Source organism: Diceros bicornis, chromosome 5 (assembly GCF_020826845.1).
Source record: "Diceros bicornis minor isolate mBicDic1 chromosome 5, mDicBic1.mat.cur, whole genome shotgun sequence".
NCBI classification, from domain to species: domain Eukaryota; kingdom Metazoa; phylum Chordata; class Mammalia; order Perissodactyla; family Rhinocerotidae; genus Diceros; species Diceros bicornis.
The window spans coordinates 22,805,924-22,832,715 of NC_080744.1; the positions used below are offsets into that span (position 1 = coordinate 22,805,924).

The following is a 26,792-nucleotide window of genomic DNA, read 5'->3' on the forward strand; positions in this document are numbered from 1 at the left end:
TGACTTGTTTCCCAAAGGACAGTGATTCTAATATAGCTCCCCTTTCCAATAGCAGTAAAAAACCAAAGCTTTGCCTGCCTGAGCCAAGAGTCCATAAGAGAGGGGCAGCACTTGCTGACAGGGCAATTCAAAGACCACATCTCTATGTCCTTTCCCCACACGTCCACATAGAAGGCCTTGGCATCAAAGGAGTTCTCCTGGCAAATCAATCTTCAATGCCAACTTTCAAAAAATATGCATGTCTTCAGTAAAGCATGCAGATCTGTATTTTTAATACTATTCATAAACTCTCCATTTTCATATTTTTGCCACATGAGAGGTACAGACAAAGTGAAATATTGAATTTTAAAGCTCCTTACTGTGCCTTGATGTGGTTTTTGCCTTTGTGTCTAAAGTCACACCAGAAACAATTTTCTGCAAGGAAAAGACGTAAGGAAGCATGTCTTCCAAAGTTTTTTCGGAAAACACAAAGAAACTGCCTTCCTGGATTTTCCAAGATTGACTTCACTTCTGGCCCTGTCAGTGCCCTGCTTTGGCCCAGCCGTGGAAAATTAAGAAGCAGGAACAATGTGTCCATTTGGAAAGAAAAAGTCTCAAGGCTTCAACCCAGTTATTCAGGGTAAAATAAAACTTAGTGTAGAATCCCTGAAAATCTGGAGGACCATGAGTTTCTGTGATATTTCTGTTCTTTACTTTGATGCAAAAGCATTGCTTTAAAAAAAAAAACACAACTGATATCTTTGAATTGAGAGGTTTTTGGGCTGTTTGCCTCCTCTCCCAGAAGCTGCTTTTCAGGGCTAGTCTTCATGCTCTGGTGGGCCTCACCACCTCCAAAATAAGTGTCCCTTGCAGAGAACTTGTTTTCTATACCCAAGATTTAGCGTATCCAAAGACCACAGGGCAAATTGCTAAGGCTGGGCAGGCTTGCTACAGGAGGGTCCCCTCGGGACCTTGAGAAGGCCCGGAATGGACAGACCTTACAGACCATCACTCCCAATCCCCTACCTTCACAGTGAAGGGCAACCAAGGGTCAGAGAACAGAGGACCCAGGATGGTGAATGCAGGTACAGCTCTGGTTCTCCTTGTTTCTCTTCTAGTAAGAGCGGTTTGACCTGTTAGCCCACAAATGAATGGCATTTATTCTTTTAGATATTAACTCGAGGTTTGCCTTCTCCCTGAAAGCCTCCCTATTCATTCAGTTGAGTCCAAACTGATCTTCTCTTAATATCTTTGACCTCTAAGTATTTTTAGGTTGAAAAGGACCCTAAAGAGCACTGGCTATATGAATCCCTCTATGATATCCATGTCACTTGAGCTTACCTTGTGAATGGAAATTTACTACCTCTTGGGGATGGGTGCCCATTCACTCCGTGTGCAGAAATATATGAACATGGCCTCAAGTCCCAGATAATAAATGTGGTTTACCTTTCATTTACTATCCTCAGATATTTGAGGATAATTTTTACCTAAAGTCTTTTTTCTCTTCCAGGATCTATCAAGGATACCACAAAAGTTTATGTAGTAGACATGGAGATAGTGCTCATGGAGGATGAAACCTCAAATTCCTGCAACTGGGAGGGGTGTGCTTTAAGCAAACTATCTAGACACAGCAACTCCTTACTCCCAAAAGTCCCCTTGTTGAGTGCTTTTAAAAGTGGAGTTTCTGTATCCAGATATGCTAAATTTGCGAATATCATCTCTGTTGTTTGACTTGTCTTTCTTAATGTTTTGTCTTGTTTCAAGCATTTTGCTGCTAGAAAGTTTAGATGCCTTTTCACGATATTTTGAATGGAGGCTCAAATATTGACTTGAGTTCTTTTCTGAAGTCTGTTCCCTGGACAGGGATTTGCTTTTCTTCCATAACTTGAGGAGTATTCCAATATAAACTGTTTCTGCTGGCGGGAGCTCTGGCCACCCACCACGGCCTTCAGAAAATGAGGAGTTTTCAGGAAGTCATAGAGTTCCAAGGAAGGTATAGAGAGTGCTGCCTCTGAGTTTTACCCTTGAATTAATGACCCGCAAACACTGAATATAGCCTGAGCCTTTCCCTAGAATGCCCATTCTTTTGTTCTATTCAGAGTTGCAGAGAAATCCAGGAGGGTAAATCTCTGGACAGCTCTCTGGTGGTACCCTCACCTGCAGAGAGCTGTCCAGAGGGGAAGCAAACAGGGAGGGAAAAGAGTGTGAGAACAATGGTCTCAAAACCACAGACTAGTATCTGAACAGTATCCTTGGTTTTTGGATTCTCAAAGCAATGAGAAAACAGCCTTGCAGTGAATGAATGTAGAAAAGCTTATGAAATGTGACTCATGTAACCTTTCAGAAATTGGAACTGCCCCCAGTCTACTCTACTAAGTCCTCTTCTCGGCCCTCTAGCTGTCCCCGGCCCCCCTCCTTTTCTTTGTAGGGCTGGGTGTACAGAATTAGATTCATCATAATGGTTGGTTCGTGACACATTCTCATCATTGATCCATACATGACCCACTTTTATGTATTTGGTCATTTTTATAACTGTTTCTTTTATTAATGGGAACTGGGCTGTTTCCAGATTTTTGCTCTTGTGTTTGCCTTTACCTCTCATTTTCACCGCCAGGGCATAAATTCCCAGCAGCAGATGGCAGGGGGGCGGTGAATCATGCACCTAGACCGCAGGTCCCAGCAGTAGGGACGTGGTGCTGTTACTTCCTGTACGTTTCCCAGCTACGACCTTCCCCATCCTTCAGAGGTTCTCTTCTCTATGCACATTGAACACAAAGCCTCAGATAGGACAAACCTCAGTCTTACCTGTGGCAGAGTAAATGTATGGAAGTGAACTAAGCATTATTGTATTCCTGATGGCTTGAGAATAGCTTTTGCTTTCTCTGGGAAGTTTTCAAAATCTTTGATCGTGTTCCTAGCCACTGCATTTTTTTTCTTATTTCAGAAGCAAATTCCTCGTGCTGCCCAGCTCAGGAAATTTTCCACTAGTTTCCCTTGGGGAATATTCTAAACAATGTAGTGAATTAGTAAGTCTGTTTTTTAGATCATTTCCCCAGTACCCTTTAGTACAAGACAACTCAGAACATGATGAGGAGAGAAGACAAATGTCAGCTCAGTAATGTCATTTCTTGGTCTTTTCACTCACAAAGGCGCCAGCCCCTTCTCAGAGTACATGGCTGTCAAGGTCAGTGGTAGAAATAGTCACCATGTAATGGGTGAAGAGAGAGAGTGTACACCAAGAGGATAAAAAGGAACAAAAGACAAGCCATGCAAGTGTTGTCCTCGTGTTAGTAGCCGGCTGGGAGCAGAGCAGCCAGACACCCCCGTGGGGAGTCCACCGCCCTCCATAGCCCCTCTAGAGCTGCCCTGCAATTGTTTGGGAATCATTCTCTCTGCTGGGCTTTTTATTGTTCACGGAGGGCAGCTCCTGCCAACCAAGATCCTGTTTCTGTTTTGTAAAGAGAGTGCGTGGAGTTCAGGGAAAGAAAGGCTATGTGCAGAGGCAAGAAGCATTAAAACGAGAGGAAGAAAATAGATTCTGTCAAGTTGTTTGTACAGTTCCTCTCCTTTTTTCCTCATCTCTTCTTAAAATAATTGGTTTAGGACTAGAATAGAATTGCCGTCAAACAAACCCTGAGAGTCGGTTATCTTGGATGGAGGCAAGTAAGTAAAAGTGTACCAAATGAGATCATCGAGTGAAAATGAAAAGCAATATTGATCTAGAGCCGAGAGCCAGCCTGCAACAGAGAAGAGGGCAAGAGATTTTTTTTTGATCAATAATATCTTGATACTAAGTGTTTATCCCAATATCAAAATGGATTATAGGAAAAGCAGTGAGTACAGAACTCTGTTCTTTTCTCCTTCTTTTTTAAGAAGGAAGACCTCTATTCACATTATATAGAAGGCTATAGAAAAGATACCAATGGCCATAATGAAAGCAATCTTACATATTATTTTCTATGTAATATTTAATCACTAATTATTTCATAGGGATGATGAACTGAATAGATGGAAATTTCCTTCCTTTTCTTTAAAAGGAAGCTGTTTTTCAGTCAACTTCAATGGCATGGCTCCTGTGGTATAAATTCTCTTGGCCATTAGTTTTCTGTTTGTTTTCATTTTTAGTGTTCCCATACTTTTACTCTTTATAGACTCTCTATCACTTTAAATGTTGAGGCCTGTGGTGGTTCTGGTAAAACACAGTATAATGAGAACTTTCGGTATTGTGTTCTTTTATAGTCATTCTTTCTTGCTCTCAGTTTCATTTAAGTAAGAATGGGCATAGGCGTAATAGTTCCCTTACTAGTTTATATTGCTCACATAAATCTATTCAAGCAGATATCAAACCACCTCCTAAGGAGAAAGCAATTACTGAATTTGAGTCACACAAGAGAGCAGGGGAGGACGGAAGGAATGGAGTAGATGGACACAGAGGTGGGAATAAGATGTCTCAGTATATTACTTGTGAATCACATGAATATTATCACCTATTTAAAATAAAATAAGTAAAATAAAATTTAGAAAAGAATAAGGAGTCAACAGGCACTGGCAGTTGTTATAAGTGACTTTGAGGTCTTTGGTTATCGATCATCATAAAAGGGCCATTCCACTCGACTGACAGATGTCTAGTCGACTGTCTTCTGGATGTCCCAGTGAGTGGCCAGGTCTAATATGCTCTTTGCTGTTTAACCATGTCGTGTTCATAGAGCTCAGCCTTCTTGGTATTCCCTATAGGCTTAAGCAATACCAATTGCATATTAGGCCAAATATATACCTGCTAAATTGAATTGAACACTTATAAGGTGGAGTTTTGTGAGAGGTGAAGCCAAGCTTAAAAAGTAAAATATTTTGATAACCCCTGGCATATAACAAAATTTAAGAAAACCAGCCAAGCTCAACGTCTTCAGCTCAAAACACTTGTTAGCTGTGTGTTAAATTATAGTGCCAAAATTCACTCACTTTCCATTTGCATCTGATTCATCTTTGCTCTCATTTTTAATGTTCTTAAACATTACCTGTTGAAGCGTTAAAATCCAGTATGTGTCTTCGCATACCCAATTAAATGCCCAATTACCAATTTTAGGCTCTTGACTTAAATTTTAAGATGAGATGAACCTAGCCCTGCAGCTGAATAGTTAATGGGTGGCAGGTCTCAAGGGAAGTGAGATTTTAGTGTTCTCACCCAGGAACATTGTTCCCACAGTTTAAACAGGAACACAAGCACATCATTGCTGCTTCTACATCCAACCCTGTATGATGTCCCGAACTAGTGTGAATTATAACTGTGCGTGTCCTTTGAAGAAGAGGAAGAAAATTGAGGGCAAACAGGAGCCGTTGGAGCCTGGGCAAGGGCACTGGAATAGTTTCCTTTTCAAGAAAATACTAGTGCCTTTGTGTTGAGTGCAGGAAATAAGACTAGGAAGCTTGGAATTCTGCTTTTGAATATAAATACGTATTTCACAAGATTACTTCCTAAACATTGAGTTTGAGCAGAGAGGAGTATCCAGGATTCTTGGCCAGGAAATAGGTTGTCTTAAGATTCATCACAGGTCAAGGTAATCTAAAAGAAATCAGCTGCTCTCTGGGTGGTCCTATTCCTGTACTTGTAAACTGGCCCTTCCCAGTCAGTACGGCCCATCTGTTTAGTTATAGAATCACAAGGATGGTTTGATCAAATCAGATCTGCTTTGCTTCTCTTTCATTGATCCTTATAATCTCTACCCATCCTTCTGGCTACAGCTCAGATGATACTTCTTTCATAAAGAAGCTATCCTGCATCCACCAAAAACCCACCTCTCACCCTACCCCCCACTCTATTCAGTATGTATTGTTTCCATCTTCCAGACACCTAATTATACACTTGCTGGTGGTAAGAAATACATGTCGTATTTTAGCACCTAGGGACTTGTCATTTCTCTTCAAAAGTGCAAAATTCCTAAGAGTAGGGCTGTGCTTGGATCACCTTGTCCTCGTTTCCACCCCTCAACTCATCTCCCCTCCACCCTTACCCCCGTGAATCATTTTTCCTTCAGTATGCACATAATAAATATTTGTTGAATGAATGTTATTTGTACCTTCAGATTTTTCCAAAAGAATAGAAGAGTCACACTGCTTTATGATCTAAGTGTTGGCAGTTTAAATTCTTCTTAAGCGAAAAGAAAATTTACATAAGCATCTCATATTCAGCTATGATTCCCTCCAGGGGAATTGAGGAAAGATATGAGCATAACATTTTGCCACTCCCAACAGAATAGTTTTCTCATACGGTGAAACTCCCTTCCTGCCAAGAGACCTCCCCTTGCCACTCCTCTCCCCAACAGTTCATCAGCTCTGCAGAGGGAAACAGCAGAGCTGATAGTCTCTTTGATTAAGAATCTCAGGTATGTCTAGAACAATGACTAGGTATAAGGAATTGAAGATATCCTTTGTGTGTTGGAAATTTTAAAATAAATAGATATTTTACATTTTCTGCTTTGATTTGGAGAGATCAGCTTTTACTATTTTTATCTATCTAATGGTTTTCTGTGTTTGTTCCTCACATATTAGTGAGACATCTAGGCTTGAGAGCATGGGCATCATAGCATGCAGCATGCATTTAAGTGACTCACAGAGCCATAGAATGTTAAAACTAGATGGGGTTCATAGCCTCCTTCTAGCCTAGCTCCGTCCTAGAAATGATGAAATTGAGACTCCAGTAGTAAAAGACGTGTATAAAATGCCCATAGACAGGCAGCAGAGTGGGCACAAGAACCTGAGCTCCCTGACCTCAGTCCAGTGCTCACTCGCTCTCTCTGAGGCCTCCTCCCCCTTAGAGTCAGTGCTGTGATTCGGTGAGCTACAGACCACTGCTAATGGACATACAGTTCACTCCCCATGTAGAGCAACTTTTTTCACAGAGGGGATCATGTAGTTTCTAGGCCAAATCCTGAGCCTGTAATGCTGTTTTGGTCTATGATGGAACAAGTGAGGAACTACAAGATGATTTGATACATCAGCCTCCGCTGGAGAGCCATTTTAATGAGCATGTCCTTTTGACAAGGTTTCAGGAAAGAGCATTACCTCCCTCTCAGGAGACAGCAGGTTGAGCTGTGGTTCTTTTGAAGGGACCTTCCTAAGGCTCCCAGCAGGAAACTTGTTATGTATTCTCACATAAATTTCCTTTTACTTTGTTGTCTCAGCAAACAACTCTTTTCTCATATCTGAAAAATAGCCATTTAATTAGTTCTGCTTTTTCAATTAAGATGACCTTCCACCCATGACCATGCATGAACCATGCTAGCTCTCTGCTTGCCTTATATTTTGGTAAACAAAGCTGGTTTACATTAAGAGTTAATTTGGGTTCTGGCTGTGTTTCTCCAAAGCCTTTCAAGCATGGTGGCCAGGATGACGTGGATGGGATGGAGCTTGTGACATAATATAGTACCTACCTGTGGGTAGAACTGGGGTGAGGGGCTTTCAACAATCCTCTTTTGAACATGCCTAAAACACACACTATGGAGAATGAGAAATGGAGGCTAATAGTATAATGAATTCCATTATAACACAAATCTGATATCAGGGAGTAAGCACTGGACATCAGAATCTGAGTAACTATCTCTCATCTCCTCTGGCTTTGATATACAGCCTGGAGCCTGCCCCCCACAGTTCAGACCACTGGCCAGCAAATCTTCCTTATACCCACAAAAGGAGGAGAGAAGGAGTGAGTATTTTACCGAGGACAAAGCAGGGTGTTTTTCCCTCTCTCTCTCTCAAAAATTGCCATTACTTAAGATTTGAAGTTCCCGTTTGGATTACTCAGTATATGCTAACTTTACTTTGTGATCGTACACATGCCTCCCATATCTCGCTTATAGGGCAGCAGAACTGACAGCGGAGATCTTTGGCACCTGCACATCAGCAAGATTAGACACCTCATCTCTCTGGGGTGGGTGCGGTGGTCTATGAATTGTTAGACACGTTGTCTTAGGAACAGAGCATACACAGGAGTCCGGGCGGATACCACTATCTGTCATGTTTGGACACTGTCCCTGTGAGTTCTCCCCCCACACCCTCATTGTTCCCATCAGTCAGGGGAGAATGAACCATGGGTGGACTTTCATCTGCAGAATGAACCTCCTTCCAGAAGAGCCCTCAGGAGAAGGGAGAAAGTCGATGGTGTATTGTCATGACTACAGGTACAAAATCACAGCAGCTGAGAGAGTCCAGGAGTCTCTGGATTTGTTGATGGACTAAAATTTGAGTTTGAAAAAGTCAGTCTTTGCTAGAATCTTGGTGTAGTTTAGTTTCTCTGTTTGTTTAATATTGCTAGTTCCTAGAAAGTTTTCTGTCTTTACAGAAGTGCCAGTATCTATTGGTGCTAATGTATGCTGAAGGCTCAGCAAAGGCCAATTAGGGAATGGCTCTGGTGGCCATGGAGATCTTGGCCTGTGGAGTCAGATGAAGCAAAATTGGTACAAATTTGTACCTAGTCTGGAAATTCCTCCATTAGGATGTTTGAAGAGATAATCAGGAATTATCAGGAATCCTTTAGCCATCAGTGGAACAAGGAAGAGGCACCAGATTGTAGGTCAAAACCCTCAGGCAGATGCAATGCCTGTGTTACCTCATTTTTCCCAGAGAGGCAGGTTCTTACAAAGTTACTGCCTCTTAAGAGTGAGGTGAGTATTTTGAGTCCATGTTTCTAAGCAATGATATTTGAATGGACTAGAACTTAGCTTATGGGAAGACATCAGAGTTTCTTAGTTAGTGATCTTAACATTTGGAGAATGTGACCCAGTCTCATCACAAGCCCTCCAGGTGCCGTCTAGTAGTGAGCCTTGACTGGAAAGCAGTAGCGCAATACAATGGTCCACATGCTGGAGATGATATATTTTATCATTTGCTTCTACACGTAGTAAATATTCAGCTGGTTGTTGCATTAGGAGAGATCTGGTGACCTTTGGGCCCCACACATCATCATCTGGCACATTCCTGATGTACAGTTTGACAGAACAAGACCTACAGCACGTACTCATACTCTCCATAGCAGTTGTTCAAACCATGTCAAACTACCAGTTACACCCACAAAGACAGATTACATGCAAAGACTTTCACTTTATATCTTTTTATTTCCAGTGCCACCCTCCTACTTTCAACAACCCCATCCCCTGATATCCATAGCCTTCATTCAACAGATATTTGGTATTGATGCTTAATGTATACAAGGAACTCTGCTAGATACTTCACTGTATTTTGATTGCAAGTGGGGACTGGAGAGGGATAGAAGCAGGAGCCATGCCTGTACAGTACAAAATTCTTTAGTGAGGATAGGAAAAGCTGCTCTCCCTCAAGGAGCTCAAAATGGGCTTGTATACCTGCCATATGGAAACAGTGGCAAAAAGAACATAATAGGATGCAAAATATTGGTGTGGCTTGTAGAGAAAAAATAAGTCTAAAATGTCAATTAAAATTTTTCTCTAATCTCTTTGAGAATGTGGCCAAATAATGGCCCTATAAATACAGTAGATATTAAGACGACCATAAGCATGCAGCAGCATGGCTTTAAAAAATACGAGCATAACCAAATAGGAATCTAAATCAATCCAATGCTGAATGTGAATTCATTGCGTTGTGTTAACAATTTTTGAACTGTTCTACTTAGATCTGGTTTCATGTCTAAAAGGGAACGTGGAGAACTCAGCTAGCATCCGTGGAGGCCCACAGGAGGTGGTAATTGAAAAAGAAGATCTATCTGTGAGGGCTGAAGGAACTGGGAAGGTTTTAACTAGAAGAAAACTGGAGACCAATTAAATGATGACTTGCAAGAATGTGAAATACAAATGGCTTTAATCATAACCTAAAAGGAGAGTTTCTTATCATGAAGCTTTTTAACTACAGACATGTGTCCCTTAATGACAGGGATATGTTCTGAGAAATGCATCAGAAGGCAATTTCGTCATTGTGCAAACATCATGGAATGTACTTACACCGACCTAGATGGTATAGCCTACTATACACCTAGGCTATATGGTACTAATCTTATGGGACCACCATTGTGTATGCCGTCTGTCATTGACCAAAACTTTGTTATGCAGCACATGACTGTACTAGGGTGAGTTGTAAATTATTATTATGGAGGTAAAAGAAGTTAAAAAAAGAATCTATATCATGTAGCTGGGAAGGTGACATGCCCAAAGGCAAGACATGGATGAATAATAAACCTCTTGAGACATCTTCCAACCCCATAATTCTGAATTACCTTGATTACATAGTCAGAAAGGCAAGCCATACATGTTAGATCAGTTAAGTGAGCTTTAGTTATATCAAATTGATGTAACATGCGCCTGCCCAGTGGCATAGCGGTTAAGTTCGCGCACACCACTTGTGCTGTCCTGGGGTTCACAGGTTCAGATCCCAGGCGCGGACTAACGCATTGCTTGTCAAGCCATGCTGTGGTGGCATCCCATATAAAGTAGAGGAAGATGAGCATGGATGTTAGCCCAGGGCCAGTCTTCCTCAGCAAAAAGAGGAGGATTGGCAACAGATGTTAGCTCTGGGCTAATCTTCCTCACACACACACAAAAAAAATGGTGTAACAAAACAAACAGACCTTTAGCGTGTACATTGAAAGAATGCAAAGCATTGCTTTTGAAGGAACCAATAGAAGTTGCAATTTTTAGTATTTTGTTGATGTAAGGAATTCACATATTTGACTCCTGGTTATGGGTGCTAAGTTTAGTTTTAAAACTAGTATAAATTACCCAGCAATGCAAAATTGGTGATTTCTGCCCCAAATTTCAGTCAAAGTAGACTGAAGTTTTGTACCAGGTTAACTTCAAGCAAAGAGTTTGAGAATTCAATATTAGTGGGAATTCAGTATTAGTGGGTCCACTTACTGGCATGCAGGATCCTTCCATAAATGTATTCTCTGCCTAACACAAACCATATCTATCCATAATGCTTGCTCCTGCTATTCATTTTTTTAATATAATGTCTTTATTTCATAGTGGAAGACACATAGTGACATCCAGTAAAACTAAGGAACTGCCCTCCACAGTATATACACCAAAGGTTTGGGTAAGCACTCTGCTATATCCCTGAGCCTCATGGGAACAGAGTTTGGTGACCACATTCAGCATTACTGAGAGCAGCAGCTCCTCTCCTTGTCATAGATAGAGTGATGGCCCCGCATGGTGGCTGCTCTCTGATCCTGACTGGCCTTATCAGAATAGCCTCTGGTGTAGGCTGGAAGTCTGAGGGAGAGGAAAGCTACCCTGGGACAAGCAAGTGGAGGCCTGCGGACATCATGACCAGCTGAGTTTTGAGAAGAGCTAATGTATCAATGTTTGTGTCTCATCTCCTTGAGATAGTTTGTCCTCAAATTATGGTCTGATTTATGTGGAAATTGTCAGTGGGAAATTGGATTGAGAAAGCTGAGCCTATCAGCACTCATTCAGCACCAGAGGGTCAGGTGTTCTACTTCTTCTGTTCTGAATCTTCATCAAGGCTGTGCGGTTGAAAGAGCCCCAAGGATTTATCTTAGGAAGGAATCATTTAACACAAGTGGCATCATTTATTTCAGAAATGATTCCTAGGCTGTTACCTAAATACTAATGAAGTGCATAACAATGTGTTCCACCTTGGAATTTGCAGCAGGAGTCACAGAGGTGCTGGCTTGCTGAGCCAGAGAAGGAGCTCTTGACGGCATGTCAGAATCTGTAGTCAGATGGGCCTGGTTATTCTTTATTTTTTTTCTTCCCCCACATTGCCTTAAATGACCCCAGATATCAAAAAGAAAAACAGACACGGCCAAAAAGAGAGTAGGGTGGATGAGATTGCTAACCACAGTCATCAGTACATACAGCAAATCCTTGATTATTTCCGATAGGAATGGACATATTTCATGCGATGCATATTTGAGTTAGGACTCTGAGTGGGGCAGCCTACCAGGTGCTCTGAAGTACAAAAGACAGGATCTTTTATTCTCGGGGTATTTATAATCAGGTGGGTGAGGTGGCACATACAAATAAACAAAAATACAGATCAGAGAGTGATTTTTATTCTGACATGCACAAAGTGTGATGTTCAATAAATAATAGCCTACAGTACACTAGGTGTTAGGGTATGAAGATGCCTGGGACTCGGTGACTGACCTTGAAGATTTCCTCTGGGAGGTTACACCTATGGAGAGTGGGACAGACTGTCCCCTTTTTTCACTATCCCCACTACCGCCGTCTGGTCTAAGCCGCCGTCACCTCTGTCCCGGATGACTGCAGTAGAACTTCCTGAGTGGTTTCCCTGCCTTCATGCACACTCTTCCCATAACCTATTTGCCCTACAGCAATGGGCCAGTATTTTTTTAAATGTGATTCAGATCCCGTTACACTCCTGCTTCATGCTGACAGTTTTGTGCACCAGGACCTTCATGATCTGTCACTTGCTTGCGTCCATGACTTCATTCATTCTTTTCTCTCCTCAGTATTTGCCTACCATGTTCTTCTTTCCCTTTCCTGAACATGTCAAGCTCTTTTCCACCTTTGAACTTTGGCACTAACTGTTGTGCCCAAAAGACTTATCATTCCCACAGAATGACTGCAGGATTGTCTTGGGGTATGTCTAGATTACAGGGAGTGGTGAGATGAATCAAGGAAGATGAGGACAGAAGAAAAAGCTACTGAGTTTTATAATTTGGAGGCATTTTAATTTTCATGGGGCAGTTTCTAGAGAGTGGTAAGGGGGCAGGGAAGTGGTGGGTTAAGTGGTGAGTGGGTATTAAGCAGTAGAGGGACTAAGCACACATAACTCTTTCCTCTCACCACCGCATTTCTCAAAAGAATGGAGAGGGCTTGGGGACTGGCCGTGTCAAGTAGAAGATTCTCACAGGAAAAGAAAGCATTAAGCACGTTCTCAGGCAGAGTGGAGAAGTCTGAAAAGAGGGAGTGATGGAAGCTTCAACTAAGAAGAGGAGTTGTTGGAGAGAGGTTCCAGAAGAGATGGGCAGGAGGAGGACCATGAACCCAACTGGAGAGTTTTGCAAGTAGTATGTACTTCCAAGTCCCACAGGTAGATTTTTATAAAAGCAAGTGTCAGAATTACAGTGAATAAATTCACTTCTGTTATGGACTGAATGTTTGTATCCCCCAAAGTTCATATGTTGAAATCCCAACCCTCAATATAATGATAGGAGATGGAGGCTTAGAGAGGTGATTAGGCCACGATGGTGGAGCCTTCATGAATGAGATTAGTGTCCTTATAAAAGACACCCTAGAGAGCTCTCTCACCCACTCCTCCATGTGAGGACACAGCAAAAAGATGGCTGTCTGTGAACCAGGAAGTGGGATCTTACCAGACACTGAATCTGCTAGTCCCTTGATCTAGGACTTCTCAGCCTCCAGAACTGTGGGAAATAAATTTCTGTTTATAAGCCAGCCAGTCCGTGGTACTTTGTTATAATAGCTCAAACATGCTATGATAGCTTCCAGGTTTGTACTTTATTCCTCTGTGGAGACTATCCGGGGTGGTGTGACTCTTTACTGACAGTAATTTTGGAATGCACCAGGTGGGGCAAGTGCTGAGATATGCCTATCAAGGTTAGTGATTACAAATTGGTAGCAATGAAGTTCATAGCACCGCTACTGGGAAATTCTCAAACCCTGCCGTTATTATCATTATTATTATTGGCTTACTTTTTAATAAGATATAATTTACATAGTGGAAAGTATACAGATCTTAAGCGTACAATTTAATGAGGTTTTTACATGTGTATAAAGCCATGGAAGCATCACCCATTTAAACATATAGAACCTTCCCAGCACCCCAGAAGGCTCCTTTCTACCTCCATCGAAGGTGATCTCTATTTTGACCACAATTACCAGATTAGTTTTGTGAGTTTTTTAACAGCTTTATTGAGGTATAATTGACATACAGGAAACTTCACGTATTTGAATGGTAAAATTTGGTAAGTTTTTACATATATACACTCAAGAAATTGTCACCACAATCAAAATAATGAAGCTATCCATCATCCCCCAAAATTTCCTCATACCCCTTTGCAATCCTCCCTTGGCCGCCACATTCCCATACCCCACCCCACATCTGGAGGCAACCAAGAATTTTCTTTCTGTCCTATACGTGAGTTTACGTTTTCTAAATTTTGTATAAACGGAAGCATATAGTATGTACTCTGTTTTTGGTCTGCTGTTCACTCAACGTAATTATTTTGAGATGGACGTTTGAGTTGTTTCCAGTTTTTGACTATTACAAATAAAGCTGCTCTGAATATTTGTGAAGAAGCAAATACTTAGTATGGTCAGTCTTGTTAATTTTAGCCATTCTAATAGGTGTGCAATGGTACCTCATAGTGCTTTCAATTTCCGTTTCCCTAATGACTAATAATATTGAGCATATTTTCATGTCTTTTTTTTCCATCCATATCTTCTTTAGTGGTTTGTTTAAATCTTTTGCTCATTTTTTAAAAACTGGGAATTTTTTTATTGAGTATCAAGAGTCTTAAAAAATATACTCAGATATAAATCTTTTATCAGACAATGATTTGCAAATATTTTCTCCCAGTTTGTGACTTTTCATTCTCTTGAAGAGCAGACGTTTTTAATTATAGTCCTACTTAATTCGGTCTTTCAGGAATTGTGCTTTTGGTGCCATATCTAAGAAGCCTTGCCTAGCCCAATCTCACAAAGATTTTCTTCTAAAAGTTTTATAGGGTTAGGCTTTTACATTTAGGTCTCTGATCCATTTTGACTTAATTTCTGTACAAGGTCCAAAGTATGAGCTGAAGTTCCTTTTTTTGCAAGTGGATATCCAGTTGTTCCTGTATCATGCCTTTGCACTTTTATTTAAAACCAAATATATCCCTATATATTTCCATATACATGCAAGTCTTTTTTTGTACTCTCTGTTCTGTTCCATTGATCTATGTGTCTGTCTTGATGCCAATACCACAATATCTTGATTAGTCTTATAACGAATCTTGTAATCAGATAGTATAAGTCTTCCAACTTTGTTTTTTATTCACCTCAGAGTTATTTTTACTCTTTTAGATCACTTGCATTTCCATATGAATTTTTATAATCAATTTGTCATATTCTACCAAAAAAAAAAAAACCTGGAATTTTGATTGAGATAACACTGAATCTGTAGATTATACTGGGGAGAATTGACATCTTAATAATAATGAGTCTTCTAACCCATGACTATAGTATTTCTCTCTATTTGAATCTATAGATCAATTTGACAATTATTGTCATTCTTAGTGATATTACGTCTTCCAATCCTTGAGCATAGGATGTTTTTACATTTAAATCATCTTTAATTTCTTTCAACAATATCTTGTAGTTTTCAGTATACAAGTCGTATACTTCTTTGGTTAAATATATTCCTAAGTATTTTATTCTTTTTGATATTATTGTACATGGAGTTGTTTTCTTTGTTACCTTATTAGCTATTGTATTAGGATTTTCCAGAGAAACAGAACCAATAGGATGTGTGTATATATGTAGAGAAAGGAATATATATATATATATTATATTTATCTATATTTATATTTACATATGGGATTCACTCTTGCGATTATAGAGACTGTTGAGTTCAAAATCTGCGAGATGAGCTAGTAATCTGGAGATCCAGGAAAGAATTGATGTTGCAGTTCAAGTCTGCAGACCATCTGCTGTCATAATTCCTTCTTGCTCTCGGGAAGTCAGTCTCTTGTTCTATTCTGGCCTTCAGCTGATTGGATGAGGCCCAACCACCTTATGGAGTGCAATCTGCTTTACTCAGAGTTCACCAATTTAAATGTTAATCTCATGCAAAGACACCCTCAGGCAAACATCCAAAATAATACTTGACCAAATATCTGGGCACCATGGCCTAGCCAAGTTGACACATAAAATTAATCATCACATCTATGACTCTGTTTTGTTATTTTGGCGATTTAGAGTTCATGGTATACGTCTTTAAGTTAACATGCTTTACCTTCAAGTGATAATATACTACTTCATCTATAGTGTAAGAACTTTCCAATAGTTCACTTCCCTTTCTCCCATCCTGACCTTTATGCTATTGTTGTCACACGTTTTACATTTTCATGTGTTATTAACGCCATACCACATTGTCATTTGGAAGCAAGGCTAGAGCATTGTTCAGTCTAGGGCTAATTATTCCTCACTAATGGGGCAAGACCCTTCTGTGTATTCTACCCAGTGCCCCCTGAATCTTGAGGTTTTCCAGTCTGGCTGGTGGGAACAGAGACTATTCCCAGCCCTATTTGGAGTACAGTTTCCTCTATTCATTTTGAATGGTTCTTTCTCAGGCCTTGGGTAATTTCCTCACACACAGGTGGTGAGAAGTACTCCACTAGATACTCAAGAGCGATTCTCTGCAGATCTCTGGAGTTATCTCTGTGTGTAGTTCTCTCTCTTCGCTACTCTGTCCTGAGAATTTTAATCGCCTTGGTCTCCCTGGGCTCTCAGCTCTGTCTGTTCAACTCTAGGAGTGTGCCATTCTCTGCCTGGGTTCTTCCTCCTTGCACCACAGCCTGGAAAACTCCCTCAAACCATTAAACTAGGGCAATCAGAGGGCTCACCTCTTACATTTCCCATCTCTCAGTGATCACTATCATTGTTTCATATATTTTGTCCATGTTTGTTTCTTCCAACAGAAAGGTGGACATAACACTCATTTCTGTTGTGTAGACACAGAATTAGAATTTCTGAGTCATAGAATATATACATGTTTAGCTTTAGTAGATATTGCCTGGAGTTTACCAAAATAAATTCAGCTAATTTTAATTGTAGATAATTTTCACTAATGTAATTGACATTCATTTTAACCAGATAATGTTGCTAGATTTTATTCCCCGATTTAACACAGTAAAGAGTGAAGGTGACAGGTTCTTAGTGATATCATTCAGTTGTTTTTTAGAACTTCAGTGATGTATACCCTCATTTAAAATGTATTATTAAAAGAATTGAGTAAGTCATGGTAAAGAGAGAGGAAAGCAGAGAGAATAGGTAAATCTTTGTTTGACTGATAGTTGTAATTATACTTGACAGCATATGATGGCTAAGTAATAACAGCTTTGGTTTTTCCAAAAACCTAATGATATTTAGTACCTAGTCCACTGGAAAATTCTCTGTGGCTCTGCCTTTTCCAAGTTTTAGTCTCACGTTTTGCAGAATACCATTCTCACATCAAAGGAGATCCGTATCTACATGACATCCTTCCGAGGAAAGATTATGCTCTGCAGTGGGGTTCACAGTGTCAGGGACATGGCACCAGGCCCCTCGCTCACACACTGGTGAGGGAATGCCCCTCTGCATAGCTGCTGAGGGCCAGGGAAGTAGCAGCTGCACAAAGATTCAGGCTCTTCTCACTCTAGGGGTGTTTGAGCTCTAAGAATGCTTTTCGGGGGCTCCCGGTGGCATAGTGGTTAAGTTTGCATGCTCCGCTTCAGTAGCCCAGGGTTCACAGGTTCAGATCCCAGGCATGGACCTACACACACCACTTATCAAGCCATGCTGTGGCGGCATCCCACATATAAAGTAGAGGAAGATGGGCACAGATGTTAGCCCAGGGCCAATCTTCCTCAGCAAAATGAGGAGGATTGGCAACAGATGTTAGCTCAGGGCTAATCTTCCTTACCAAAAAAAAAAAATAATAATAATAATAATAATGCTTTTCAGCAGCTCTCATAGGTAAAATATGTATTGAATTTCTACCAAGTGTGACATTTCCCTGAAGAGAGTTGCTGCTTGGCCTATATTTTTCAGTATATAATGGATAATGTTAAAGGAAAGCATAACATTAAAGGAATCTCTTTTTCAAGTTCTTATTCCCAGCCTTTGAGCTCCTCGTGGAGTAATCATTCTTGAGTCAGGTAGCTGCTGCTTTGAAGCCTTTGTCTTTAGCTCCTCTGTTTGTAAATATCTCCTAAGAATAGATCAAAAATGATGTTTACATCTGTTTCCAGAATTGAGGAAGTAAGAACAGAATAAGACTTTATGACTGGAGTTAACCCCTTCTGTTATCTTCCTTGTATGTTATAGTGTTTGATTTTTGATTTAATCTCTTTCAGAAGCCATCACAGTTCTCACAACTCGAGGCATTTACTTCTTGGCTCGGACCTGTTTGTTTCACAATTACACTATGTAAATCATACAGGTTATACCCTTTCCATATAAAGGGTATATATTCCATATTAAGTTGCAATAACTAACATTAACCAGGTTTTGTATTCATTGTATGTTTATCCTTTTCCCCAAATGCATGCAAATTGATTTTCTCTTCAGGTCTATGAGGAAAGATTGAAGGAAGTTAAAACATCAAGCACAATGGGAAACTTTGGATTGCTGAATCTCAACCCTGAAATTGTGTTTTCTGGGAGGCTGAAACAGAATTGCTTAAGATAGATGTTGCTACAATAAGGATTACAGGAAAAGAGATTTTTTAACCCTCAAATTTCTTTCCTTCTCGTCTCCTGATATTTCTATGATTTCTTGGTTTTTACCATTTTCTCTTCTCTCCCTAGTTCTCAGGATACCCCCCTTTTCCAGTAAGAAAATAATTCAAATCCCTTAAAACTGTGGCTTGATCTTGAAACAGAACAATTGAACCTGAAATAAGTTTTTAGTTTATTTGTGGTTTCTAGTGGGCACAGAACTATTTTTCCTTTTGTTGAGGAGCCATTTGTTTACTCATTTCTGCATGCGTACATAAGTTGGTACTGTGTATCAATTTATAACATACAGAACATTGTGGTGCTAGTCTGGAGAGGCCAGTACTGGTCTTGCAGTGGGGAACTCAAGCCTTCTGGGGATTAAGCTTCCTGATTTCAGGCTAAAGATTTAACAGCTCAAGACTACCTGTAGTGTACCTGAACCTGTCATTGACTTGAAAAGTAGAATACCTTTTCAAAATAAAAGTATACATATTTTTACTGCTAAAAATATAGTAAAATTATGAACAGGGTAAAGAAGATTACAACTAGAAGGGACTAGGTTTTGGAAGTACCAGCTAGATCTCATATTGGCATGTGACGTTGAAGTTGTGCATTACCAAAGTCATGCTGTTTTCTTATTGGTAATTTGGAAATATTAAAACCAGATTGTACTTCCTGCAAAGTTGGTGTAGGGGGCTTGCTTGCTCTATTAATGTGTAGTTGTTAGCTCCTCTCCATATGGTGCTGTACGTTCGTATTAAAAGCATCCTTCCTAAGGTATGCTTGATGCAAGATGTTTCTTATTCTTCTCATTCTACTGAAGGACTTATCCAAACTTCTATACAAGAAAGAAGTTTCCCATACAAACAGTTCCTTTTTCAGTATCCCTTTGGAGAAACTTCCTAGACTTTCAATCTCCTCCTCCTTCTCCCCTTCTTCCTCCAATTTGGAGGTGAGAATGTGATGTAGCTATAGGCTGAGAAACTAGTGATACCAAATAAGGAATCTTCTGTGTGGAAAATTTTTTTTTTTTTTTTTGTGGCTATCCCTTCTGTAGACCAAGGAAGTCTATTTTAAGAAACAAACCTCAGGGCCGGCCCCATGGCCTAGTGGTTAAAGTTCCAAGCACTCCACTTCAGCGGTCTGGATTCGCAGGTTCAGATCACAGGCGTGGACCTAACACCAGTCGTCACCCATGCTGTGGCAGTGTCCCACATACAAAATAGAGGAAGATTGGCATGGATGTTAGCTCAGGACTAATCTTCCTTAGCAAAAAAAAAAAGAAAGAAACAAACCTCAAAGCCCTATGCATTGACTCTCCCCTTCCCTCCCCTTTGGGGTTAGTGGAGCAGGGACTGTTGAAGGCCATCCTGCCTTCTTCCCTACTGGCTTGGTGCTCATGACTGAAGTGCCATGATTTTTGTTGTGGTGGCTATTATTTATTTGGATTAGAAACCTCTTCCTAAAAACACACAGATTTGAGAATGCCCTTTCAGGTTTACTTGGGTCCTATCAGGAATCTGGCCAGAGAGCCCCCAGTCCCCAACACGGGGAGGAGAGGGATAGGGCCCTAAAGACAAACTTGGCCATTTCATGAATTGGTCTGGTTGGAGCCTGTGGAGTCTCAACATTCACTATGTCCTAAATCATAACACACCTTTGAGAAACACTGTGAGAAGCAAACCATAACCCCGCGCAGAGCGCACCATGCTCCATTTCCCATTAACTATAGTGGTGATGACGTGTCCCTATTCTGAAAGTATTTGAGGTAACAATTTAGATATTTTTGTTTGTAAGCTTTGTAAACATTCAGCCGTCTCTCCAAATAAAATTGCTGATGCAGCCTCACACCTGATCTTTATTTCTCCATAAATACTGTGAAATCCACCTAGAATTATCATACATTAGAGTTCTGGAAGAGCATTAAGGAAACCAGTTCCAAGTAATCGTTTTTCACCTTGGCCTGTTAACTTCTTTCTTCACCACATCAGCACCAAGAAGGTATGCTCAATCTTGCTTTTCCTTCCTGAATCACATTTCAGAGGATTTTTGTTGTTGTTGTTGTTCCCTTCGTGTCAATCACCTCTGATACAGCTAGAGAGTGGCCCTGATAAGATTCTATGTGGATATCCCTTTTCTTTCTTGCTCCAAATTATTTATTTCTCATCAACAGTCTTGTTGAAATCAAAATGTCTGGCCATTAGACTCCAGCAGAGTACAGAGCTAAGGCATACCGCAAAACACTGACCTTCACTTAACTATAAGATCATGGTAAGACTATGCATGAGGAAATTTTAAGGTATCTTAGGTACATAGATATGGTAAATTCTGCATTTTAGCTGCCTGGCCTCAACATCAAACTATATTGTAGATAGTATTTGTTCTTCAGCTCCTTTTTTGTTTGTTTGTTTTGATAGAAATGACCACATAATGTTATAAGATGATTCAATTTGAATTTAATGTGTAAAAGAATGTTTGTGCAAATGTTAGTAAATATACAAAAATGCCTTTGGAAGATGAGATGTAGAGGATATAGAGGTGGTGAGTAATAATTTTATCTGCTGATTATTTCCTTTAAAATAATATTTTAAGACTGAGACTAGATATTTTGTATGTGAGGCAAAATTGATTTTCCTGTTTGGAATGATTGAGAAATGATGCTGTGAATAATGAGATTGTAGGGGAAAGAATGTGGCTCTTTAAAAAAAAAGTGGTCTCTCAACCATTGAAATGGAGGACCAGCCTCTTAATCACTGGCAGTGCGCACTCTTCTGCTGTTTTGCATAACATGCCAGTAACTTGCATCTCTGTCTTTCCTTTCCTCATCAGTCTTTGTCCACTCGTCCACCAGTTCCTGACTTGCTGCAAGACTAGGTTTGATCTAAGAAAGTGCTTTGCTATTGGCTGGTGTATTGGTTTTTAATTAAATAGAATTTTCTGATTGGGCAAAAGCAAGGCTGGTGGTCTCCGTTCTTTGACTGTAGCTAAATGTCTGATTTTATTTTTGTACAATGTTTCATGGAGGGACCATCTTTTAAAGGACCTTGTTAAGCCATTAGTTCGTGAGATAGAGATATTACATCACTTGAGTAATGATGGTGATCATAATCTGGACCTCATAGCTCCTATCACTGCTTCTTAACTGCAGCTGAGACGTAGATCCAGTCTACATGAAAGCTGAAGAGGAGGCATGCGGCCATGAAAACCACAGTGTTTTTGTCAAAGCTAGTAGTAAAAGGATCTGAATTTGGTTGGCCCCATGTTTCTGTCTTCCTCTGAAACCACCATAGACAGCAGTGGCTTCCAGGAGTCGGAGTGAGTGAAAAAGCAGTGTTAGGCTTAGATAACCCCAAAACTTGACTGACCAAGTGAGCCCCAGTGGGTATGACGCAGTAATCTTAGAGAAACCACTTCCGGTTAAGCTTTGCGATTATATCTAGGGGAACATCTGTGTTGTGAAAGTCTTTAACACCTGACTGCACTTCCTAATCACTATTTACCAAAGAGTAGACCTCAGATCCGAGCGCTCCACTGACAATGCTCCAATTTGAAATTAATAGCATTTGTGTGTTAATTGTATTTTTTACAGTTTTCTATTTAATGTGGGCAGAGCTGTGTATCTATTTATGGCTTTAATATGTATTTTTTTCACTAACTTATTTAAGTAAAAAAGAGAAATAGTAAGGAAAAACGTTCGGGATATTGTCAAAATCGCAACAGTGGTATCATTTTTAGAACAAAATGATTCAATTAATCCTTATTTAATGAGCATCCCACACCCAATAAAATGTGGCATTTGACGTTGCAGCAAAAAGCTATAGTGGAAAGAGCAGTGGGCTCCAAGCTCATTGTGTGAGTTATAGTTTTTCATTCATTAACAGTATTCCTTTGGCAAGTCAGCTCTTCCTGTGCCTCAGTTTCCTTGTCTATAAGTATAATGGGGGATAGTAGCAATAACCCTGCCGCTATCTCAGACATGTTGTCAAGTGCAAGACAAAAAAAACGAAGCTATATAAAAAAGATTTTTAAAAATTTTAAATGCTGTGGAAAATGTGGTTTGTTATCGTGTCAACGTTTAGGCTCCTGTATCACAGGCGGGTAAGGGGTAGCTTAAAAGATCCATGTGGGGGTTTATCCACATCTTCATGTTTTAGGACTAGATAGACATAATAGCAATCTGGTTTTGTTCTTCACAAATATGTCAGAGAAGCAAATGTTGAATATTTTATCCAGGTTTGAAATGGACCTGTTTTGCAATGAACAGGGTTCAGTGAAAGAAAGAACATGGGGAGGGAACCTACCTGGATAAATGATCACAGAAGTTTTTTTCTATGGAGTTGACATGTACGCTGAAATCTGAATAGTGAACACCAGATAACCGTAAAACCATAAAAAATGTGGGGGAGAGGAGTATTTCTGTGATGGGAACAGCGTTTGCAAAGAGTAGAAAGAGGTTGCTGTTTCCCAGGAGCAAAAGATGTCTGACGCTTGGTGGACCAAAGCGGGGAGAGTGAAAGGAGATGAGAACAGAGAGGTCCTCAGGGGCCAGATCCTCTAGGGCCCTGCAGGTCATGGTGAGGAGCTTGGGTGTTACTCTAAAGGCTTTGGGATGCCATTGAGGAATTTTTAAAAGATGGTTCAGTCTTCTTTGTTTAAGTTCGAATGGCCAAGCTGGTCAGAGAAGCCAGTTTAGGGGAAATCATAGAAGTCCAGGGGAGGGCTAATGGTGTGTTGCCTGGAATATGGCTACTTCACGAAGCGTCCCTGACCCTCCCCAGCTCTGTCTTGGTCCCTAAAGCTGCCTCCCTCCCACCGCCCCTCCAACACCTCAGATGACTCCTATGTCATTTATCCTATTAAGCCTTAATACTGTTTTGCATCATTTTTATCCGCCCCCACCACCTAAGGTCTTGTTTCAGAACCACATCTTATTCAATCTTTGAATTGCCCACAAAACTTATTCTGTGTCTTCCTTCTAATTAATGTTCCATAAATATTTGTAAAATGAGTACATACACAAGTTTAGTGATCTCAGGAGTCAGTGTGCCTCAGAATTACGTGGGGAGATTTAAAATATGGATGCCAGGGCCACAACCACAGAGATTCTGGTTCACAGTGTTTGGTATATTTGTTGTTAAACTCCCAGTGATTCTGACATGTGGTTGGAGTGGACAACCAGGGGGCTGGGGCTGATTCTGGGTGGTCTGCAGTATTTCCTGGAAGTATGCCACCCTACCCCTTAAATGCCTTCATATTTACCTTTTCCTCCTGAATTTGAAGGCATGACAGAAGTGCCCTGGTTATTGGCTATGGAGTCTATTGTGTGGGGGAGCTGGACCTACAGCACTAGGATATTCTGCTCCAGGTCATTGGGTTGCATTTTTCAGGGTGTGCTATCAATTAACTTTCTTTTGAAAGGAGAAGGTAAATTACTGTTTTTCACTAGACATCTGGAATTTGGTTATTTTTTATCTGTGATGGTAAACAGCAAAACAAGGAAAGGGTTAAAACATGGCTCTTTCAAGCACAGAACTCAGAAAGTCAGGCAATGGTGTGTTTGTGCGAGTGATTTGATTTCAGAAGGGGAAAGTCTTTATTTAACTCTATATAATGTGTATATAATAATATAATTTTTAGGCACCTACTTCAAAATAGAAACTGGGATGTTGGAGATAATAACAATAAACAAAAATTAAACCAAACCGGGCTCAGTGCCCAGGAAAACTACCCAGATTCCAAGAACTGGGCAAGGAATAAATTCATGGGGGAAAAAGGCAGGAATGGATGGAGTTGTAACTGCCTGCATTAAAAGGACCGCTCTGCAGTAGGGTCGCGGTGAAGCAATTCCCTGGGACATCTGTCGTGTGGGTGGGGTTCCTGCCCTTCTTATGTCAGTGGCAAACTTCCAATGGAACTTGCCTCCTAAAATGTCAATCCTAAACATGCCAATAATTACAGCGATCCTGCATTGTGTTTGAGCTTTTATAATGCTGTAAAACTACTTGGAAATAAATGGATCCGAAGTAAAAACAGGAATTCACAACAACTTTAAAGTTAGAAAGAAAACCTTCATGTTGCCCAGGATGCCTAAATGTCGAGTGATTTACATAAACAAAGGAGGAAATCCTCTTTGTGTGTTTAGGGATGTGTATCTAATACAGGAACCCGTGTTTTCCTGTTATTGAAAAGCATTCTTTAATCTTTTAAGCACACTTTAGGACTTGCATATATTCCAGGTGTGTTGTTTCCTTTAATATTAAAACACAAGGGCAGAGCATGACTATCAGAGAAACCTATTAGATCTCCCTTTTGTGTCATAGGAGACACATGAAATGAATGAAATTAAGTGGATAGACAGAGCCCTGGGCAGACCGGTAAGATTGCCTGAATTTAGTTAGGGGAATAGTTGTTCCTAATGGGACTTAACAGGCTTATACGTGGAGCTGTAGGCCAGACAGGCTGTTTGTGAATAGAAGACTATAAAATTTCCTCTGATCGTGGGTATTAAGGGGATGATGACTTTTTAACCATGAAAGTAAATATAATTGGTGTGAAATGTTCAGAAGCTTTTAGCCAAATAGAACTGAAATAATGGGTAATAAACTTAAGTATTATTTGAAATTAAAAAAAAAAATGTTTGCTAAATTGTGGTTAGGAGGAAAGGGAGAAGATTATACTGAGATCATAAAAACAGTCTTCAGTCCTGGAACCCTAGAGTTCTCATCAGACCAAATGGCAGGGTGCCCACATTTCCTTCCCCTCTTGGTCCTGCTCTCCTGCTTTAAGGAGCCCAGGCACTGAAACCTCAGTGAACTCTGGTATGCGTGAAGGAGACTCTTCCTACCACCAACCATGATTGGAGTCGGGGCTTTCTGTCCTTCATCCCTCAAGGATTCTCTTTGCCATCTGCTGAGCATCTGCATAGTTACTTTGAAAATGTGGGATCTGTGGAGTGATTTGAAACAAAGAAAGAATATGCCACGGATGCCCAGTCTTATTAGGATTGCATTCATTAGGACAAGTAGTGCTTTCCACCTTTCCTAGTCCCTTAAATAGCATTGTTTCTGTTAAATCTTACAGTTCCTACAGCCAGGGCTCAGAAGGAGCTTTTAGGAAAGCTCTTTTTAAACACTTAATTCCTCCCTACCCTTGAGGCTCTAGGTCACGAAGTAAGCAGACAGAGACATATCCAGAGTGGCGCTCTCCGGGTGGCTGGTGCTTGACGTCTGTCTGAGAGGAGACACTGTACATCCTCAGCATGGAAGGTGGTGAAGGTAGAGCCAGGCCGGGAGGAGGAGCTGTCCTGGTCCTGCAGGTGCAGTGACCTCCGGAATTCATGCAGAGGGGGCACCCAGAATGCCAGATGCAGTCGTCATCAGACACAGACTAGATACAAACTGGATTATATTTTAAAGCCAGATGGTTCTGTTTTTTTTTGTTTGTTTGTTTGTTTTTTGGAATGAGGTATTACTCCTTATCACAGAAGCCTGAAATATTTATACTTGACTGTAAAATTAGAAACATGCATTGCAATTCCCTAGGGAAGCCAGTAACCTCCACTTTTAAAATTCAGCCTTTCCCACTGACTCCTACCTGATGCCGGTCAGCCCTGTGTGTTTCTTTCCCTGCGGTTGGTCATTGTGCACTTGTAGCCTCCATGAAACGTGCTTGGTGTTACTCGGTTAAGTCACGTTCAGTTTGAATGGATGAAGACATAAATGAGGCAGCCCTTACGATTATAATTATATTGTAACTGCTAGAGAGTGGGGATTATAACTTCTGTTTCTTTTGAGTTCACCCCTCACCAAAGGCACACATATTCATTCTCTCTCTCTCTCTCCCTCTATATATATATATATATTTTTTTCCTCTCTTTCTCTCTCATTGTGCATATGCATGTGGGTATAAGATAGAAACACCACTGGGTGAGGAAACAAACCAACCTGCACGCCCGCTAATCTGAGTGGTCTTTTCTTGGCAGTGACAAACAAGAAACCCACACAGGCGTCCATCACGAAGGTCAAACAGTTTGAAGGCTCCACGTCGTTCGTGCGGAGATCACAATGGATGCTGGAGCAGCTTCGCCAGGTTAATGGCATCGACCCTAATCGAGTGAGTGAACTGTCCGGTGTTGAGCGGAGCAGTCTCTTTACCCCATGACTCGCTCACTGACCTTGGAGGTGGTGGTAATTGTCTGTGTCATTTTTCACAAAGCTGTTTCTCTATTTCAGTTATGTGACTACGACTTTCTGATTTCTGTGCCTTTCTTAGGGGGAATTATAAATCTTTTCATCATGTTTGATGCAGAAACCTAAGGGGATGCATACTGAAGAAATGCTACCTCTAGGAATAAGTTTATCAGCAAAGTGCAGAGAGCAGAGTT

At 40.6% G+C, this 26,792-nt stretch overlaps 1 protein-coding gene across 3 annotated transcripts in view; it reads left to right on the top strand.

The window, feature by feature from the left end:
* The window catches only part of STXBP6 (syntaxin binding protein 6), a 226,476-nt gene that overhangs the window by 157,011 nt on the left and 42,673 nt on the right, over positions 1–26,792 (top strand). For all 3 annotated transcript variants that reach the window (XM_058540806.1, XM_058540805.1, XM_058540807.1), the window contains exon 3: positions 26,391–26,521. In XM_058540806.1, the coding sequence (XP_058396789.1) occupies positions 26,391–26,521 (131 nt within the window). The remainder of the gene's footprint in view (positions 1–26,390; positions 26,522–26,792) is intronic.